This window comes from Nansenia antarctica (assembly GCF_963989245.1).
Source record: "Nansenia antarctica genome assembly, chromosome: 5".
Classification (NCBI taxonomy): domain Eukaryota; kingdom Metazoa; phylum Chordata; class Actinopteri; order Argentiniformes; family Microstomatidae; genus Nansenia; species Nansenia antarctica.
The window spans coordinates 73,409,509-73,430,380 of NC_137690.1; the positions used below are offsets into that span (position 1 = coordinate 73,409,509).

General features: G+C 50.1%; 1 protein-coding gene across 1 annotated transcript in view; it reads left to right on the top strand.

Annotated features, from left to right (window-relative positions):
• erf (Ets2 repressor factor) overlaps positions 1-14,037 on the top strand; it is a gene marked incomplete at its 3' end in the record, with an annotated part of 34,392 nt that extends 20,355 nt beyond the window's left edge. Inside the window, exons 2-5 of the mRNA XM_080530864.1 lie at positions 1,378-1,612; positions 4,314-4,426; positions 11,179-12,275; positions 13,345-14,037. Of these exons, the coding sequence (XP_080386990.1) occupies positions 1,378-1,612; positions 4,314-4,426; positions 11,179-12,275; positions 13,345-14,037 (2,138 nt within the window). The remainder of the gene's footprint in view (positions 1-1,377; positions 1,613-4,313; positions 4,427-11,178; positions 12,276-13,344) is intronic.
• Positions 14,038-20,872: the final 6,835 nt, after the last annotated feature.

A 20,872-nucleotide genomic window follows, 5' to 3' on the forward strand; every position in this document is an offset into this window, starting at 1 on the left:
TCTATTCTCTCCCTCTGTGTTCTCTCTCTCCCCCCCTCTTCTCTCTCTGTTCTCTCTCCCCCTCCCTCCCTCTCTCTGTTCTCCCCCCCATCTCTCCCTCTCTACGTTCTCTCCCACCCCCCCCCCTCTCTCTCTCTCTCCCCCCCTCTCCCTCTCTCATGATCAAAGTATGTTTTTATTTCGTCTGCGCTACTCAAGGCTGTTTCGTTTACGATAACCTCAACACAACACTGACACACACACACAGACATACACACACACAGACAACACAACACTGACACACACACACACACACACACACACAGACATACACACACACAGACAACACAACACTGACAGTCAGTCTGGCTTCTTAAGCCCCTGGTACGGCTTTGATAAGGGGAACATGCAAAACCGCTAAAAACCCCTCTTAGTTTCTAAGATCCGGCAGGCAGATTCGGGGGTCCATACATACGTAGCGTATTAGCCTAGTTTCAGGGGCTTACAATGGACATCAGTGGAGGAGGTGGTTGTGTGTTTTACTTAACAAGGGCCACGCTCCCAGCAGACTGTATATTTCCCCCCGTAGGGGCTTGAGTCAGTCAGTCAGTGAAGCGAGCCAAGCTGGTAGCAGGGTTGGGGCCCACATGGAGATCAAACTCCTGGCAGAGGTCTTTGATGTTCTCCAGAACCCCTAACAGACAGACAGACAGACCCATATGAAGACCCCCCCCCCACTGCCTCCCCAAGTAAAAGTTCATTTGAACAGCAGCACACAGCCACACAGCCAATAAACTGGAACTCATTTGGGCCCTGGAGGTCTTTGTAGTTGTATTGGAAGCATATATGAATAAATAATACATGAAGGGCCTGATGATGAAGGAAGGAGATGAAGTAGAGAATAAAAGGGTCCACCAAGAGAAGCCGTTAGATATTGTAGTGATTGATAGTGGAGGTTAGTGAGAGGTCTTATGTCTTATGAGACGTCTTCCAGTTACATAAAACAGCTTTTGGTGACCGTTGAAGCTCACGCACATCGTACACACTCTCTCACCAAAAGAACAGGCCTATATGTCTTTCAAACACAGACACACACACACTCTCACCAAAAGAGGCCTATATGTCTTTCGAACACAGACACACACACACACACACACACACACACTCTCACCAAAAGAGGCCGATATGTCTTTCAAACACAGACACACACACACATATCATCTTCTCCTAACCCTTCTCTCTCCCCCTCCTCTCCCCAGGGTTCAGTCCCTCCATCTAACCCCTCTCTCTCCCCCTCCTCCAGTCCCTCCATCTAACCCCTCTCTCTCCCCCTCCTCTCCCCAGGGTTCAGTCCCTCCATCCATCTAACCCCTCTCTTCTCCCCCTCTCTCTCCCCAGGGTTTGCCTTCCCAGACTGGGCCTACAAGCCAGAGTCGAGCCCCGGCTCGCGGCAGATCCAGCTGTGGCACTTCATCCTGGAGCTGCTGCGTAAGGAGGAGTACCACGACGTGATCGCCTGGCAGGGGGACTACGGGGAGTTCGTCATCAAGGACCCGGAGGAGGTGGCCCGGCTGTGGGGCGCGCGGAAGAGTAAACCCCAGATGAACTATGACAAGCTCAGCAGGGCACTCCGGTGAGACGCACGTCTGTCTGTCTGGGTGGCTGGCTGGCTGGCTGGCTGTCTGTCTGTCTGTGCCTGTGCCTGTCTGTCTGGCTGGCTGTCTGTCTGTCTGTCTGTCTGCTCCAGTGAGACGTCTGTCTGTCTGCCTGCCTGTCTGTTTGTCTGTCTGTCTGCTCCGGTGAGACAGACTCTTCTTTTTTTTTTGCATACTGTTATATTATCACTGTGTGTGCTGCACTGGTTGGTATGCTGTGGTCACGGAGGTGTGTGTGTGTGTGTGTGTGTGTGTGTGTGTGTGTGTGTGTGTGTGTGTGTGCCACCTGTGAAGGTATGTCAGTCCGGCCTTGTTAAAGTGGTGTTGAGTCTTTAACAGCAGTCAACACCTACAGACCTTCCACCCCCCCTCCCTCTTTCTCTCTCCGTCTCTCTCTCTCTGTCTCTCTCTCTCTGTCTCTGTCTCTCTCTCTCTCTCTCTCTCTCTCTCTGTGTCTCTCTCTCTCGCTCTCTCTGTCTCTCTCTGTCCTCTCTCTCTCTGTCCTCTCTCTCTCTCTGTCTCTCTGTCCTCCACACTCTCTCTCTCTCTGTCCTCTCACTCTCTCTCTAAAAATGTTATATATTTTTACTTTCCGGTTGGTTCTTCAGACATATGGGTTAAGGTTAGGGGTATGAGCAAGAACTCCCAGGACATCTGTGTCAATACCGTTTTATGAAAAGCTTGGGAGAAAACGAAACAGTCATGCTTCACCAGGCGTCCCCTCAGTCACATGACACGGGACACCACATCACAACGTCACGGCTAGGGCAAAGAAAACTGCTTGGGCAGCATATATATATACTACCCACCCATGCCATCTTGACTTCATTTTTAAAGAAAATATGATTGTTAGGGCATTTCTGCTTTATTGGAATAGAGACAGTAGAGAGAGATTGACAGGAAGGATGGATGAGAGAGAGGAGGATAGAGACAGTAGAGAGTGACAGGAAGGATGAGTGAGTGAGTGAGAGAGAGAGAGAGAGAGAGAGGAAGAGGAAGATAGAGACAGTAGAGACTGACAGGAAGGATGGGTGAGAGAGAGAGAGAGAGAGAGAGAGAGAGGAGGATAGAGACAGTAGAGATTGACAGGAAGGATGAGTGAGAGAGAGAGAGAGAGAGAGAGAGAGGAAGAGGAAGATAGAGACAGTAGAGACTGACAGGAAGGATGGGTGAGAGAGAGAGAGAGAGAGAGAGAGGAGGATATAGACAGTAGAGACTGACAGGAAGGATGGGTGAGAGAGAGAGAGAGAGAGAGAGAGAGAGGAGGATAGAGACAGTAGAGAGTGACAGGAAGGATGGGTGAGAGAGAGAGGAGGATAGAGACAGTAGAGACTGACAGGAAGGATGGATGAGAGAGAGGAGGGATGACGTGCAGGTGGATGGCCAAGATGGAGCCAGGGTCCTTGTGGTGACGTGGTTCTCACATCAGTGAGCTACGCCACCCAGCTGACCCAGACCTCCCTCTTCTTCAGGAAGGCTTCGCTGGGCCGTCCTTGTTAGTGTAGAATGTGATTAGGGCCGCCTTGGGTGTGTGTGTGTGTGTGTGTGTGTGGTTTAGTAGAAAGCAGCAGAAAGCCTCCTCCATTTAGTGTGGGTGACCTTGACTAGGCTAGACACACACACACACACACACACCAAATGAGGACATCGCTGACGCACACACTCACCAAAAGAGGCCTACATCTCTTTGTGTAGTTATACACACACACACACACACACACACACACACACACACACACCAGAAGAGACCTTCTCTCCAGCCCCTCTAACCTCTGCATGGTGTCTATGGCTGTCAGAAAGCTCCCAATGAATGGACGTCCTGGCTTAATAGGAGTAGGGCTACCTACCTCTCCCTCTCTCTCTCTGTCTCTCTCTCCTTCTCCCCCTCTGTCCTTTCTCTCTCTCTCTCTCTCCTTCTCCCCCTCTGTCCTTTCTCTCTCTCTCTCCCTCCTTCTCTCTGTCACTCTCACTCTCTCCTTCCCCCTCATTCTCTCCATCTCTCCCCCTCCCTCTCTCACTCTCTCCTTCCCCCTCATTCTCTCCCATCCTCTCTCTCCCTCTCTCACACTCTCTCCTTCCCCCTCATTCTCTCCATCTCTCTCCCATCCTCTCTCTCCCTTTCTCTCTCTGTCTCCCTCTCTCCATCCCCCTCTCCATCTCTCCCACCCCCTCCCTCCATCCACAACAGAAGGGAACAGAGGTGATTGAAGAGTTCGTGCACCTGCATTAGTCATCGGCAGTCGCCGGTGTTCTGTGTGTCTCTGTGTGTCTCTGTGTGTTTTCCAGCAGTTTCTTAACGGCCACCTCTCACATAAAGATGTGCTGTGGGGTCGCTCTTGGTTTCCTGTGTGATGATGATGATGTCATTCTCAAGGGCCGGGGGGGAGGGGGGGGAGAGGTCGGAGGAGGTAGAAATGGGAGGATGGGGGGGGGGGGGGGGGGGGCTCCTTGCAATGCATGATGGGACCGGAGCCAGGCACGGTGTCAAACACAAACAACAACGTTTTGAAACCTTCCCTGATTCTGTTCCGTCCGTGACATCATGGATTCCTCCTCCGTCCTCCGGTTTCTACCTCCGCCAGCCTCCCTGCGGGGTAGGGACACGTCACAGAGGTTAAACCAGGTTGGTTGTCTTGTCTGACCCCGTGTGACCTTTAACCTCTGACCTCCTCCTGACAGGTATTACTACAACAAGAGGATCCTCCACAAGACCAAAGGGAAGAGGTTCACCTACAAGTTCAACTTCAACAAGCTGGTGCTGGTCAACTACCCCTTCATAGACATGGGCTCAGGTACACACACACACACACACACACACACACACACACACACACACACACACACACACACACACACAGACTCAGGTCCGCCCCCCCCCCCTCAGACATTACTTACATTTGACATGTTTGGCCTCCAGCAGACGTCGTTATCCAAAGAGACTTACCGGTACTCATACTGAACTAATTCATCTGTCTGAGTGAGTGAATCATCACACACACACACACCGCCTCAAATCACTCTCTCTCTCACACACACACACACACACCGCCTCAAATCACTCTCTCTCTCACACACACACACACACAGACTACAGCCGTAGACAGGGTAATGGTCATACATTTCTACACACACACACACACACAGACTACAGCTGTAGACAGGGTAATGGTCATACATATACACACACACACACACACACACACCTTGGGTACACCACCCCCACCACCACTACCACACCTTTAGTCCACCACTTCACCAGCTACACACACACACCTCCCTCCCCCAGGCGGACGCTTCGGTCTGATGGGCAATTGGTCCTCAGCAGGTCGTCTCCACCATGTCTACCTCTCTGAATGCACTGAGGTGCTGCCACGTGATTGGCTGATTTAGATATTTGCGAAGCCTGATTAGTCACTTTTACAACGAGGTACAGCTTGTAAGGATCATGCATTTGTGGAATGAGCAACACAGCTAAACGTGTGGGTAGCGCCCCCCCCCAAAAAAGAATTGCTGACTGGTGACTAATCAGGCTTTCCAACGATATAAAACACAATACCAATTGGTATTATTAAAGGGGAGGAATAATCAACTGAGTTTTTTTTTGGGAGTTTATATATAACGGAATGCTCAGATAAAGCTAGCTCCTCAACAGTGCAACACATTGAGGTCATAATGATTAAGAATTCCATGGCTTTGGAATAAGGCTGATAGGCGTCTGCTAAATGCCCCAAAAATGTAAACGTGAACTAATGACACAAGGAATCACAGCAGCAGCAGTAGTGAAGCAGGGTTCCCGCGCTGGTCTTAAAAAGCCTTTAAGTCTAAAATCCAGCAATCCAATCGACAAGGCCTAAAAAGGTCTCAAATTTCAGTTATTCGGTCAAAGAAATGAGATGCTAGGTCTTAAAAATGAGATCCTGCAAGGAAATCAGTCCGACCACATCTATTTACGCGGAAATGAATCAGGCTGTAACCAAACAAATGCCAGATCGCTTCCTTTTTTGTCTGTATGGCAGTGAAATCCTTAATTTCATCACCTCCAGGATGACAAAAAGCGATCACACGGTGTCACGAACAGGTCTAAAATTCTATTCAAGAAGGTAAAAAAAAAAAATCTTGAAAGGTCTTAAATTGGAGTTGTCGAAACTCGTAGGAACCCTGTGAAGAGAGGAGATAAATATAGGAGGATGAGGTAACAGGACTCTCTATGTATACGCTGCGTTAACTTCCCCAACATCAAACGCTGGGAGCTACCAGTCTCTCCCCAGCTGTGTGGCCTGGGCGGTGGCTCTGATGAGTTCGGTCGGTGAAGTAACGCGGGACATGGGACTGGTTAGACCGTGGTTAAGCCGTGGTTACGCGTGGTTTGGTGTACGCCAAGTTCCCTGAGCGTATTCGTGAGAAAGGGCCGAAGGGCTTCCAGGAATCAGAACCGACGTTCTGCATTCCCATCACATTGAACGAACACACACGTCATTTCAGAGCAGCTGCTGCTTTCATGCAAAGCAACTTAACGTTTAGACAAATGAATGAATGAATGAATGGACTTTATTGTCATTGCTACAGTACAGGTACCAAACAACGAAATTTAGGAGGGGTGGCTCCCCTGGTGTTAGGAAAGGGAGAAAAAAAAAAGAAAAATTAAAAAATATATATATATATATATATATAATTTAAAATAAAGGCTATGTACAAATGTACTTATTGTAAGTGAGTCAACAGCTATACATCAGTTATCGTAGGGAAAACCCTCCGTGAGAACTAGAAGTGCCGTCGGCGGTCACGCAGCGCTGCTGGAGAACAGGAAGAGGAAGTTGTGTGTTTGTTTGTTTGTTTTTCCCGGGAGGAGGGAAGGAGAAGAGGGCAGGTGTTTGTCATCATAAAAGATCTGAGACTTAAAAGCCCCTTAATGCCCCTGTGCTCACCCTTAATGCCCCTGTGCTCACCCCTTGGGGGCCCCCGGCTGCCCCGTGTGCCTGGTCTGTTCCGCCGCCGGGGCACCTGCTTGGTCGTCCTTGTGCGGGGCCTTTATGGTCTGTGCTTGCTTGGCTGGGCCGGGTGTGCTGGTGGTGGGGCGGGCTGGGTGTGTGGGGCGGCGGGGGGTGTGGGGATCCACCTCTGGGTGCTGGTAGGCAAACTGGCTAGTAGTCGCTAGAGCGCTGCAAGGGAATTTTCCTGGCTACATGGTGTACAGGTTTTCCACTTTTGCCTGCTCGCGGCTCTGTCAGTATTGATTGATTGATTGACTGATTGACTGAAAATGTTCATTGTGTGAAGCGCATTGAGTTGCATCTTGTAAGAAATGCGCTATACAAATAAAATTTGATTTGATTTGATTTGTCAGGGTCATCCCTATGTTCCCCGGGTCCTATATTCCCCCGGTACCCTACCTCCCTCCCGAAAAAGGGTCCTATGTTCCCCCTATGTTCTGACATACTCTGACATACTCTGACATACTCTGACATACTCTGACATACTCTGACATACTCTGACACACTCTGACATACTCTGACATACTCTGACATAATCTGACGCGCAGTGACACCCCTGACCAAAACACAACCTTCCTCGTCTGTTTACGTAGCGCGGTAGCCTGTATTTGTGTTCAGCCCCCGCCACCGCCGTACACAAACTGTCTTCCTCCCGTCCCCGTCCCCCCCCTGTCCCTGCAGCGGTCGGTAAGCCTAGCCGCAGTATAAATAACACATGAAGCACGACGACACACACACCATGACGTCACCGTCGGGGCGCATGCAGCTTTCATCGTGCTGTAATGGATACGGGGGCGCTGTGCTGCGTGTGTGTTGAAGTGGTCTGGGGTGGTTCTCGACGTGTGTGCGTGTGTGCGTGCGTGCGGGCGCGCGCGTGTGTGTGTGTTTTTTATATCTTGGACCCGGGCTGGCGTAGTGAGTTAACTCACTCCTTACTCTCGGGTTCTGGCGGGTCGGGTTCTGGGAACGCAGACCGACCCGGCCCGGCCCGACTCTGTTGTTTGTGATGGCAGACGAGAGGAGTTTCCAAGATTTAATTTGGGTGCCGTCGGAGCGGGCCGGCCCGCCAAGAATGTCTGGTGCCACACGCTCCCTGGCGGAGCGGCGGGAGCTGGGGAATGTGACACGTGGCCCCTGCCGGCGCTTTGGTCTCTCTGGTGCTGTCGGGTTTATCTCTCTCTCTCTTGGGTTCCCTCTCTCTCTCTCTTTCTCTCTCTCTCGGTCTCGCTTTGGGCTGGGTTCTGTCGGCCCGGCTGAGTGGTTTAACTCTCAAGCGTTCTCCCTCTCCGTCTCTCTCTCTCTCTTCCTCTCTCCCTCTCCGTCTCTCTCTCTCTTCCTCTTTCTCTCTCTCTCTCCTCTCCCTCTTTCCTCTCTCTCTTCCTCTCTCTCCCCCTCCTTCTCTCTCTCTTCCTCTCTCTCTCTCTCTCTCTTTTCTCTCTCTCCCCCTCTCTCCCTCTCTCTCTCTCCCCCCCTCCCTCCCTCCCTGTTCTGATCCATAGGGGTAGTTTCTGGTTCCCATCCTACACCCCCTGCAGGGTGACTCTGCCTGGGGGGGGAAACTGTGTCTTACACAAGTAGAAGAATGTTGTAGTCGGGAAAACCCTGCAGCGTAGTCAGGCTGTGACATCAAGCGACATGTTTTTCAGTCGTTCACACACAACATAGACGTAAACAAACTCCTTGGCCAGACGTTTATGTAAAGCAGCGACAAGACAGGTGTCTTAACACCGACACAACACATCGCTGTCATAACTATCTGTTGCCTTAGCTGCTGCAGTACACTCTGAGGTATGTTGGCTAACAAGCTAACGCCTGCTGCTACTGTATATACTGAGGTTCTGCGCACTGGCGCTCAAAACAAAGACGTAATTTCACCCAAAACTAGAGGATGGCAACATTTTTTAAAATTGTTTTAGTGGTTAAGTCATTAAAGTCGAGCAGGTGATTTTATATAGAAGGTGATCAAATACCAATATATCCTACAGCTGCAGCGGAACATGCGGAACGCGCATGACACACACACACACACACACAGAAAGATCATCAGCTCATCGAATATGAAGTACACGAGAGATAATCAGCTCATCGAATATGAAGTACACAAGAGTAGAGTACACATGGAACCGGGAACGCGCATACAGCACTGAACAACATCCGTAGAATATAAACTTGTGACTAGGGGTGTAACGGATCACCTAACTCACGGATCGGATCGTGTCACGGATTTTGAGTCACGGATCGGATCATTTTTCGGATCAACACAAAACATATATTTATTCCTTGTATTCTGTAAAAACACCACTTTTAATGTGTGAAACAAAAAAACAACATTCAAGATGTCAAAACTGATATATATATCACATATATATATAACATCTATATATAACAACATATATATATAACAACATATATATAACATCACTGCTGCAAAGTAACAGAGTACTTTTTTTGTGTGTTTACACAATCACCCAGGCTGCTTAGCGGGTGATATGACGTGATATAATTGGGACAGAGATGAGTGAATGAATGTTGTTGTCAACTCAGTACACATGCAGAGAGTGAGAATAAAGCGCACATGATTGTTTTTCTACCGGTTACATTTGAATGAATGAATGGTCTTTATTGTCATTGCTACAGTACAGGTACCAAACAACGAAATTTAGGAGGGGTGGCTCCCCTGGTGTTAGGAAAGAAAAAAAAAAAAAAAAAAAAAAAAAACGATTTTGCTATTGATCCGCGGTACACATGCGTTCCGAACCGTGGAGGGCGATCCGAACGGATCACGGATTATCCGTGATCCGTTACACCCCTACTTGTGACTGACAGTCACATTCATACATACATACACACACACACACAATGAAAGATCATCAGCTCATCAATACGAAGTAGGCCTACATGAGAGTACACACACAAAACCGGCTAACGTTACTCATTAACTGTTTACACAAGTAAAATCACAGTGTGACAGTCAGATGGAGCATTCGGTAAACAACAACAGCAAGGTAATGCTATCAGTTGAGTTAAAGAAAACCAACTCTTACCTTTGAGGACATCAGAGACATATATTACGAATGTTCATTTAAAATACTCTATACTGAGCACTGGTATAAGAACATGAACCAGAGAACAGCAGTAAATGCAATAACCCACAGTCGTCGCTGATGATGTTGCATTTTCGATTAGGATACGTTTACGGGATTAAAGGGACCAGCGACGGGCGAAGAGAGAGAGAGAGGAGAGTGATTTCCTGAAATTCAAATGTCCCGCTAAATTCGGACCAATCACAAAACTGTTTTGAAAGCGCGTCGCCTCGTGCCGCGCGCCTGTTGAGAGCGATTCAGTCTCGATTGCAGTGCGAACACAAACGACGAGGTTAATTGCAACATTGTAACATATTGTAACTAACTACGCCCTAAATCGTAAGGAAATGTAGGTCTGGAAGCGGCCTAAATCTAGCTTCAATCTGCTTTTTTTCTGTTCTCCGGTCATAATAACTCGCTGCCTTTCTGCGCAGCCTGAATCAAAGTGGACTGTCTGAATCAATTAGTGGCGGAGGAAATTTATTTGTGGCGGCCCGCCACAAATAAATGCATATAGAGGAAACACTGGACAGCAAACGCCCAATTATCGAGATGACTTTAAAGATGATCCTATACGATTATCCTGTGGTGTGAGGTGTGTTAAGAGTCAATTTCTCCCGACAATCTGCTCGGAAAATGGTCGGGGCTGACGATCGTAAATATTAAACGTGTTCAATATTTACGATCAAAAATCCTCTTGTGTGTGGGCTACTCCCGAGTCTGATTGTGACGTGGAATGGAATGTAGCCAATCAAGAAGTGAGCTGACTTCTTCTTTTCGTTCTTCGGTACTTTATTTGCCCTGTCGCACATGGCTACCTCGTACAGGTCAGTCAGGGTACTACTACCCTGATCACGCCAGATTTCTGGCTTGGGGGGACGAGACTCCAGACTGTCGTAGGACAGATCTTTATGTATGTGGTGTGCTGAGACATCTTCTGCCCTTCAGCACTGCGTCTCCTGAAGACACCCGCTTGACCCTCTACTGTGTCCCTAAAAACTTCTATTGCCCCCCTTGTACTGTTTCTCTGTTTCAAAAAAAAAAAGTTTAGAAGGAGGTGATGGAAGAAGGTTTTTCCTTCTATCAAAGGGCCTGAGCTAGATTACTCTTCCTGCTACGACTGGTGGATTGATGATTCACTTGCTTAGTATTCAAATGTATTGATTGTAAATCGCTTTGGAATAAGGCGTCTGCTAAATGACAAAAATGTAAATGTAAATCTGTATTGGGAATATCGGCGCACACCACACACAATACGATCAAAACTGTTCAATCCATGATTTTTTTATCTTCATGTGTGGGGTCTGTTAAGATTTAGAAAATCTTTATGTGGCTTTACTCACCCCCTCTCTCTCTCTCTCTCTCTCTCTCTCTCTCTCTCTCTCTCTCTCTCTCTCTCTCTCTCTCCCTCCCTCTCTCTCCCCCCCTCTCTCTCTCTCTCTCACTCCCCCTCTCTCTCTCCCTCTCCAGGTCGCGGGGTCCCCCAGAGCGCCCCTCCCGTCCCCACCGGGGGCCACAGCCACGGCCACAGCCACTTCCGCTTCCCCCCCTCCACGCCCTCGGAGGTGCTCTCCCCCGGGGGGCCGGACGACCTGCGCAGCCCAGGGGGGAGCGTCGGCCTGTTCGGCGGCGTGGCGCGCCGATTGGCCCGCGGCTCCGTCAGCGACTGCAGTGACGGCACCTCAACCAACTCCGAGCTGGAGGAGGGCGTGGCCGGCGAGGAGCGTGGCGGCGGGGGAGGAGGAGTCGGAGGAATCGGCGGAGGACTTGGCGTAGTCGGCGGGGCGGCGGAACGCGCCTACAGGGGCCTCCTGCACCACCCCCGCCTCTCCCACGACTCCCTGTTCCGCGTCTACGGCGGCGGAGGGGTGGGGCCTAACCCCGCCGGCCTCTCCCGCCACAGGATCCACCCCGGGGGGGGGGACCCCCTCTCCCCGTTCCCCGTCTCCCCGTTGCCGGGCCCCCCCGGTAGCCACGGCCACGGCGGCAGCGGCGGGCTCCTGCCCCCGCCCCACTCCCCGGCCCTGTCCATGACGCCCTCCTCCCACCTGGCGTACACGCCCTCCCCCTCCCTCTCCCCCATGCTGGGCTCCCACTTCTCCTTCAACCCGGAGGACATGAAGCGCTACCTGCAGGCGCACCACCAGAGCGTGTACAACTACCACCTGAGCCCCCGCGCCTTCCTGCACTACCCCAACATCGTCATCCCCCAGCCCCACCGGCTACCCCCGGCCCACGCCCCCTCCTCCTCCGTCGACAAGCCCCACCCACTGAGCTCCGTGGCCCCCCCGCCCCCGGCCGTCTCCTCCCACCACCACCGCCACCACCCAGGCCTCCCCCTCCCCCACCACCCCCTGCTCCATCACCCCGGGGGGGAGGAGCTACAACAGCAACAGCAGCAACAACAACAACAACAACACCCGTCGCCTTTCAAGTTCAAGCTGCAGCCGCCTCCCCTCGGGCGCAAGCGGGGTGATGGCTCCTCCTCCTCCAGTATAGGCTCCTCCTACTCTGCCGCCGGGCTGATGTCTAGCTCCGGCTCTTTAGTGGGGCCTCCCAAGATCAAGGTGAGTTTGTGTCAGTTTGTGATCAGTTGACAAACCAGGAAGTTACTTTGAAAAGACATTTAGCTCTCAATTCCCGTACATTTGGGAAGCTTTCCGATCACTTCCCAAGTTTCCATATTGAAACCCCGTAGGGAAACTTTTATGAACATTATGAAACATCTAAAACATGATGGAACACCTAGAACATTATGAAACATCTAGAACATTATGAAACATCTAGAACATTATGGAACATCTAGAACATTATGGAACATCTAGAACATTTTGGAACATCTAGAACATTATGGAACACCTAGAACATTATGGAACATCTAGAACATTATGGAACACCTAGAACATTATGGAACACCTAGAACATTATGGAACACCTAGAACATTATGGAACACCTAGAACATTATGGAACATCTAGAACATTATGGAACACCTAGAACATTATGAAACACCTAGAACATTATGGAACACCTAGAACATTATGGAACACCTAGAACATTATGAAACACCTAGAACATTATGGAACATCTAGAACATTATGGAACACCTAGAACATTATGGAACATATGGAAATTACCGGAAAGTTTCCCAAACTTGAACGGGAATTTTGCAACCCTAATCAGATGTCAGTTTGTGTTCAGTTGACGAACCAGGAAGTCACTTTGAAAAGACATTTGAACTCTCGGTGACCTTTTGATTCTCAGTGACCTCAGTGGGTTTTTAAATGAATGAATATAGTCATAAAATGACACAAAACACACAAAAGTTACAAAAGTTAGTTTTGCCTTGTTATGTGCGTGGAGCAGTGGGGGGGAGGCTGGTGGAGGTAGAAATCGGAGGACGGGCTCATGGAAGGGAACGAGGAAGGGTATCAAACGCACCGTTCCTCTTTCCGCTCCCTAACGCGTCACAACGAGCCCAGCCTCCGATTCCTCCTACCTCCGCCAGCCTCCTTCTGACGTGGAGCGCCAGCTCAGGTACCTCAGCGTTTAACTCCTCTCCTCTGACTCCTCCCCCTCCTCTCCTCTGACTCCTCCCCCTCCTCTCCTCTGACTCCTCCCCCCCCCCCCCACCCAGGTGGAGCCCGTCTCCGACATCGAGTCGTCCGAGGAGGAGGTGGAGGTGACCGACATCAGCGAGGACGAAGACGAGGAAGGTGACGTCTTCACCGCCCCGCCCCCGATGATGATGATCCCCAACGGCAAGGCCTTCCTCACCTCCCTCCACCCTCCCCCTCCCCCTCCTCGCCCCGCCGACAACGCCAACTCCACTCCCACGGACGAGGGCCTTGACGAGGACGTCTTCAAGACCCCCGCCACGCCCACCGCCGCCACCTCCACGCCCACCGCCGCCCTGCTGCTGGGGGGGCTGATGATGAAGAGCGAGCCGGGCCTCCAGTGCCCCCCCGTCACCCCCCCCGCCTCCTCCTCCCCCAACTGCATCCCCCTCAAGCTGCGCTTTAAGCGGCGCTGGAGCGAGGACCAGAGGATGGAGAGAGACGAGGCGGAGGACAAGAAGGTGCGGGCGGAGGCGGAGGAGGAGGTGGAGCCGAGGGAGGTGGCGGTGGCGCCGGTGGCCGTGGAGAACGGCGAGGGAGGGGGGAGGGGCCTCCCGGGCCTGGTCGCGGCGGAGGGGAGGGGTCTGGGCGTGGAGGGGCGGAGCCTAGGCCTGGGGGAGGCGGCCCTCCCCCCGCCACCCATCCAGCGCAGGGCCAGCTCTGAGCTGCAGAAAGCCACGGCGCAGCTGTCCCTGGAGAACAACGCCTGCTGAGGCATGCTGGGACACACACACACACACACACACACATTAGAGACACACACACATTAGACACACACACACACCAGCCGCCTGGGGTCGTACTGCCACATACACACACACACACACACACACACACACACACTCACTTATTATTGTCAACATAGACACATAGACACACAAGTGCGTAAGCAGAGAAGCACGAGACAGAGCCAGCCTTTCACTTCAGACTGCAGACTCGTGCACACACACACACACACACACACATACACACACACAAACCACACGGCTCTGACACCACGCACACGCATGTGCCACGCCGTGACCAAGACACTAAAGATGGACGAGTGTGGATACTGACGTCCTCCCCTCCCCCCCAGATCCCCTGAGGCCCAAACCCTCCATCCCTCCATCCCTCGGACCTGGACACTGCCTTAAGGTGCCTCCTCCCCCCCCTCCCCCTGCAGCCTTACAGGCTGGGGAGGCTGGCGGAGGTAGAAATCGGAGGACAGAGGCTGCATGGAACGGATAATGGCTGTAGTTGAGGAACTGGAACTTTCTAGTGAAAGAATCAGGCCAGACTAGACTTTTACCCTCCTCCTCTCTGATATCAGATTCAGCAACGTGCATCGACTCAAGTCTCCCTCCCTCCCTTCCCTCTCTCCTTCCCTCCCTCCCTCCCTGTATTCTCAATGTTTAAAGTTTTACCCCAACTGGTTTCCTCCCCCTCCCCCTCCTCCTCCATGACATCCTCTTCTCTCACCTCCACCGTCAGACCTCTCCTCCTCCTCCTCTCCTGTGTCGTGGAGGTCAATAACCGACTCCGCCAGGGTAGGAGAGGAGCGTCTCCAGTCACCAGAGAGGAAGAAGGAACCGGATCTGATCTCGGATCTGATCTCGGCCCGTTAAAGAGGATCCTCAACCTCTGAAAGATTTATCTACCAACCGGTCTCCCGGTTACATCTCCTCACCCTCTGCTCACCGTCACGAATTACACGATACTCGTTTATTCGTCCAGGCAGATGAGATAAATGAGTCCTGCTGTGGCGGCGGTGGTGTTGTGGTGGTGTTTGTGGTTCTGCTGCTTCAAGACAGACAGTGTGTACTGTAGAACTATAACTCTGTTAGAACTGTGCGTGTGTTCATGATATAACGTTGTTAGCGCGGCAGGCAGCGCGCCTCTCTCTGAGAAGACCGTTTGAAAGGGGAAGGTCACTGACAGTTCCTGCATTGTGTTCCAGCAGCTTCTATTCGACGCACGCTGCCAGATATGTACCAGTCTCTCTCACAGTTCACAGAGAGCCTAGACAGCTGTTGTCAGGAATGAACAGCAGTAAAAGTTAGTTCTACACTACATACGATTTAAAAAAACGATTTTAATTGAGGTTATTGAGGGACGACACACCAAAAAAAGTCTGACATTTTCTATTGGGATCAACATTTGGAGTAAAGACAAGACAAGACCGGGTGTAACCGCGGTGATCTGACGACCTCTGACCTCCCTGGTTCGACACTGTTCCTCATCCCGTTCCATGCTTTACAATGAGCCCCCGTCCTCCGATTTCTACACTCCCGCCAGCCTCCCCCCTGCTTTCAGGGAGACACCTACCGGTCCAAACCTACAGCCTAGCCCCCGCCCCCCCCCCCAGATAGCCCCCTCATTGATACTGACACTGGGTGATGTGTCGGTCAGACCTGAAGAGATTATTGCAGAAGAGTGTGACTGTCTCTTTACCTGCAACTGATGATATGGAGAGGAGAGGAGAGAGGAGAGGAGAGGAGAGGATCGCTGGGAGACTTCGTTATTAGCATTTGCCGCCCCCACACAGAACGACGAGGCGCTCGCCTCTCCTCAGGGACACGGACACGTGACGCAGGACAGACCCTTTGTTTTGGCGAGTGCTCTCTCACTCTCTCACTCCCTCTCTCGCTCGACGACTCACTCTCTCTTCGTCCACGCCCCCCCACCTGACATCAGCGTAACTGACACGTGAGAGAAGAAAGGTGCGTCGGTCTAAACGTCGTACGTCGGATGGATGTATGTCGCACGCCACCGCCATCCACAGTCTTGTGGAGTGATGGAGGGATGTCAGATTCCCTCACCTCCCTCCCTCACCCACAACCTCCACCACCTCCACCTCCTCTTCACCCTCACCCACAACCTCCACCACCTCCTCCTCACCTCTCGTCGACCTCCCTTTTCTCACTCAAGTGTTAACTGACAGTTGGCGGTTTCCACGGTAACTGGACATCCTTTGTTGTACAACGTGGCACCAGCACAGAACACAGTACCCTCCCACCCGCCCAGACCCAGCCAGCCTTAACGGACGACCTTTTCACGTTTGACGCGCAGTTATCCAACTCAAGGCCCAACCGGGCCTCTGAGGACGGCCTTGGGACAAGGCAGGGTCCAGGAACAGACCATGGGACACGTTTGGAGACGTCCCTCTCAGAACCAGACCACCGAGATGGCGAGATGTCGGTTGGCCTGGGCAGTTGGTGTTGGTGTCGGTGCGGGGGCTGTTCTTGCCTCCTCACGTGTGTCGTCGTCGTCGTCGTCGTCCCCCTGGTGTGACAAACTCTCTGCCCTCCGCCAGGACTTGAAAAGGAAAAGGACAGTATTCACAGGGAGACGCAGGGACAAGGCGACAGTTAACCTTGTAAGAAGATCTTCCTTGAACTGAGACAATGAAGTTGAATTGATTTTCCTTTTGATTCGTTTGGAGAAAAAGAAAACTAAACCATGAAATGAATGAGTACCAAGGTGAACTCAGGCAAACTTCACAAAGGCCCCATTTTACTTTATAACAAGGTTTTATCTTCTGTATGTAAGTAAGAGAAACATGAAGACCGTTAGGATCTTAACAAAGGGGACATAATGAGATTGTGCCTTTTTATCTGACAGGAAATCTAATTACCCGAACAAATATTATTCTCTCTCTCTCTGTCTCTCTCTCTGTCTCTCTCTCTCTCTCTCTCTCTCTCTCTCTCTGTCTCTCTCTCTCTCTCTGTCTGTCTCTCTGTGTCTCTCTCTCTCTGTGTCCCTCTCTCTCTCTCTCTCTGTCTCTCTCTCTCTCAGACTCACTGCCACTTTGCCTTCTTTTTTATACTATGTAAAAAAAAAAGATATACTAAAATAGAGAGATTATTAAAAGAGATACAAATGTTATATTTCCCAAAAAAATATCATTTGATATGAATCAGGAATAACTATTTTTTAACGGTTTAGATATGTTGGGGGGGGGTGGCGGATATACAGGAGGGAGGTCAAGCCTGTCTCTCCTTTGCTATCTTCTATCGTCTCTGAGCTTCAACTCAGACGGTGTCTGTGCACAGAGAATCTGAACACGTGTATATATATTTCTAACATTAAAAAAGTATTGTATTCAGGGCATCCTTGGTGGATGATGGGCAGGGGAGGACCACCGTGGACAGTACATGAACAAAGTAACAGACTGAGAGAGTGAGAGTGAGAGGGGAGTTAAGGGAGTGAGAGTGAGAGGGGTGTTGAACTACAGACTACAGACACTGGTCTGGAGCTCTATGTCTGTATGACTGAGAATGACGGACTAACAGTTATACCAGTACCCCCTCCACAGCCCCCCCCCCTCCAGCACCCACTCCTGTCTGTGGGCACTAGGAGCTAGGAGCCGCTGGGGTCTGTGCACCACCTCCTCCTCCACAGATCTGGATCTGGCCCTCTCCGCTCGGATCATGAACTATAACGTGGTGTACCACCCCCCTTCGTCCACCCTGGGCCCTCCTCCTCCACCTCCTCGTGTGTGTGTGTGTGTGTGATCATACGTGAGGATGATGAGCTGTTCTCATCGTGTCTCTCACCCACTCTCTTTCTCTCTTTCTCTCGCTGGCTGACGTAGACAAGTCCCCTACCACCAGAGAGAAATCCCCCCCCCCTCTTCTCACCCCCGCCCACGACAGCGTGAGATCATCATCATCCACCACCACCGCAGAGCGCAGACGGAGAGAGGGAGTTCCCGTGACGCTGCTGGGTGCTGTCTCAGAACGGTGCTCACGGTTAGCTAAGCTAACTTTAGCCAGCTGGTTGTGTCTGTACTGTACCACAGAAGAGACAGAGACAGACCCAGACCGAGGGTCCGCGGCCCGGGTCAGAGGGGTGGTCTGGACCTACCAGCGGTTCTGGTTCTGGTTCGGACCAGCCCAGTGTGTGTTGTGGACCCAGCCAGTAACTCAAAACTGACTTCTGCCTTACTTGTTTCTTACAAACAACAACAACAACAAAATCACCAACCGTGCATTTTTGAGGTTTCCAACCATATTCATATTTTTTTCCTCTATCGTAATTGCTGTTTATTATTATTATTATTATTATTATTATTATTATTGTTCACAGTTATTACTGTTATATTATAAACATTACTATTTCATTATTTTGTACCCCTCCCTCCTTCCCTCCCTCCTCAGGGCCCCTCCTCTCTTCCATTGAGAGTTTGTGTATGTGTGTATTTCCATCCCTCCTTCTACTCCATCCATCCATCCTACGGTTAGCTGATCAGGACCGGCGCTGGTGACTTTAGCTAAGCTAACGTTAGCCAGCTGGTTGTGTCTGTATGGAAGCCTGGGAAAGGGGGGGGGTCGCATTATCCTATCACATTACTTTTGTTTTTAAAAGAAAACATTTCGGTCTTGTGTATATATATTTTTTTCATTTTTTGGGGGGCGGGGGGGGGGACGGGGACTGTAAGAAGAAAAAAAGACATTGTATTGTTTTTACCATATTATTATTTGAAAGGTGTCCATCTCTCCCTCTCTCTCTCTCCTTCTCCTTCTCCCTCTCTCCCCCCCCCCACCCTCTCAGAGTTTACTTAACACTCTCAGAGGGACGGGACCCCATATCATGAGAACATTTACTATACTTCTGTTTCTCTTGTATTTTTTTTCTCTTTATTTGTAATTAAACTGTAATCAGGGTTCATTAAAACAGGTAAAATGGATGCCTTTGTCTGTGGTTTTTCTGTGGAGTTATTTAATCATTTCAGGTCATGTTCTCACACGAAAGTCTGAATCGAGACCCGGAGCAAGTGGATGAGTTCGCAACATTGTTGTATAAATAACTTCTCTGAGTTGCGTTCTTACAGCCCTTCATGTAAACATACGCAATCGAAGCAACAGACGTGGTAGTTGATTGGTCAGAAAAATAGAAAATTGCCCGTTCGTCCCGCTCTTATCCAGATCAACACGCATGCGCTGTTGTTTTCCTATGGACAGCCTCGAGCAGCGTTCTCACCAAAAGCGAAGCGAAGCAAAGTGATGGATGCGTCGTTTGTAACCGGAGCGAAACCACCCTTTTCATGCGGAGCATCCGTTGGTTCTTTGCTGCGGGAGCGACTTCGAATGCGCGTTCTCACAGCTCCAAACGACGCAGAGCAAACAAATGTTATCCTAAACTCCGATTCCAAGTAATGTTCTAGTGAGAACACCCCCTCAGTCATACGGCATACTCTGTTCCAGGGCCGTGCCTGTCCTCTGGGTTCGGTGGCTGTTTTAATGATTCAGTTTTAATATTCGTGCTGTATTGAAACTGAAAGCTTTTATTATATATATATATATATATACATATATATTCTGTCCTGACTGTGTGGACCTCGTTAGGGCAGGAACTAACTCTCTATCCCTTCTTGACAACACAGACATCACGTCAACTGGGTAACAATCCAGTCAAACAAACACGGTGTTGACGCTCGTTGTCATTTAAATGTAAACTGCAGAGGACGCAAGCAAGATGTGCCGTCCTTGAGCCGGGCGGTTGGCTGTTATAATGGTAATACCCAGCCAGGGTGAAGACGCGTGCTTGTGTAACCCTTGACATTCGTGAGTTGTGTTGTCTTGTCTGAGAAATAATAGCTGTCCTAAAAGTACCTCTGCGCTAACTTATTTATTCCATTTCTTTTAAATCATATTTAATAATAATAATAATAACAACTGTCAGTTCCCCAAACTTAATCTACTTCTTAGGGCTTCTTCTAGCTGCTACTCCTACAGATTGTATACGAAAACAAACACACCATATCAACTTACTTATTTACGTGCGTGCGACATATGACACATTCCTGACGGCATACGCAGAGGTCTAACTTAAGTTGATTGTTTTAAATGTTGTAGTACTATTTATACTAATCACTTAAAAAGGCACATTTTAACATGGAGTACGATGTATGGTGTTGTTTAACATGGAGGTCTATGGTGTTTAACATGGAGGTCTATGGTGGTGTTTAACATGGAGGTCTATGGTGGTGTTTAACATGGAGGACTATGGTGTTTAACATGGAGGTCTATGGTGGTGTTTAACATGGAGGTCTATGGTGGTGTTTAACATGGAGGACTATGGTGTTTAACATGGAGGTCTATGGTGTTTAACATGGAGGTCTATGGTGGTGTTTAACATGGAGGTCTATGGTGTTGTTTAACATGGAGGACTATGGTGGTGTTTAACATGGAGGACTATGGTGGTGTTTAACATGGAGGTCTATAGTGGTGTTTAACATGGAGGTCTATGGTGGTGTTTAACATGGAGGTCTATGGTGTTGTTTAACATGGAGGTCTATGGTGTTTAACATGGAGGACTATGGTGTTTAACATGGAGGACTATGGTGTTTAACATGGAGGTCTATGGTGGTGTTTAACATGGAGGTCTATGGTGGTGTTTAACATGGAGGTCTATGGTGGTGTTTAACATGGAGGTCTATGGTGTTTAACATGGAGGTCTATGGTGTTGTTTAACATGGAGGTCTATGGTGGTGTTTAACATGGAGGTCTATGGTGTTGTTTAACATGGAGGTCTATGGTGGTGTTTAACATGGAGGTCTATGGT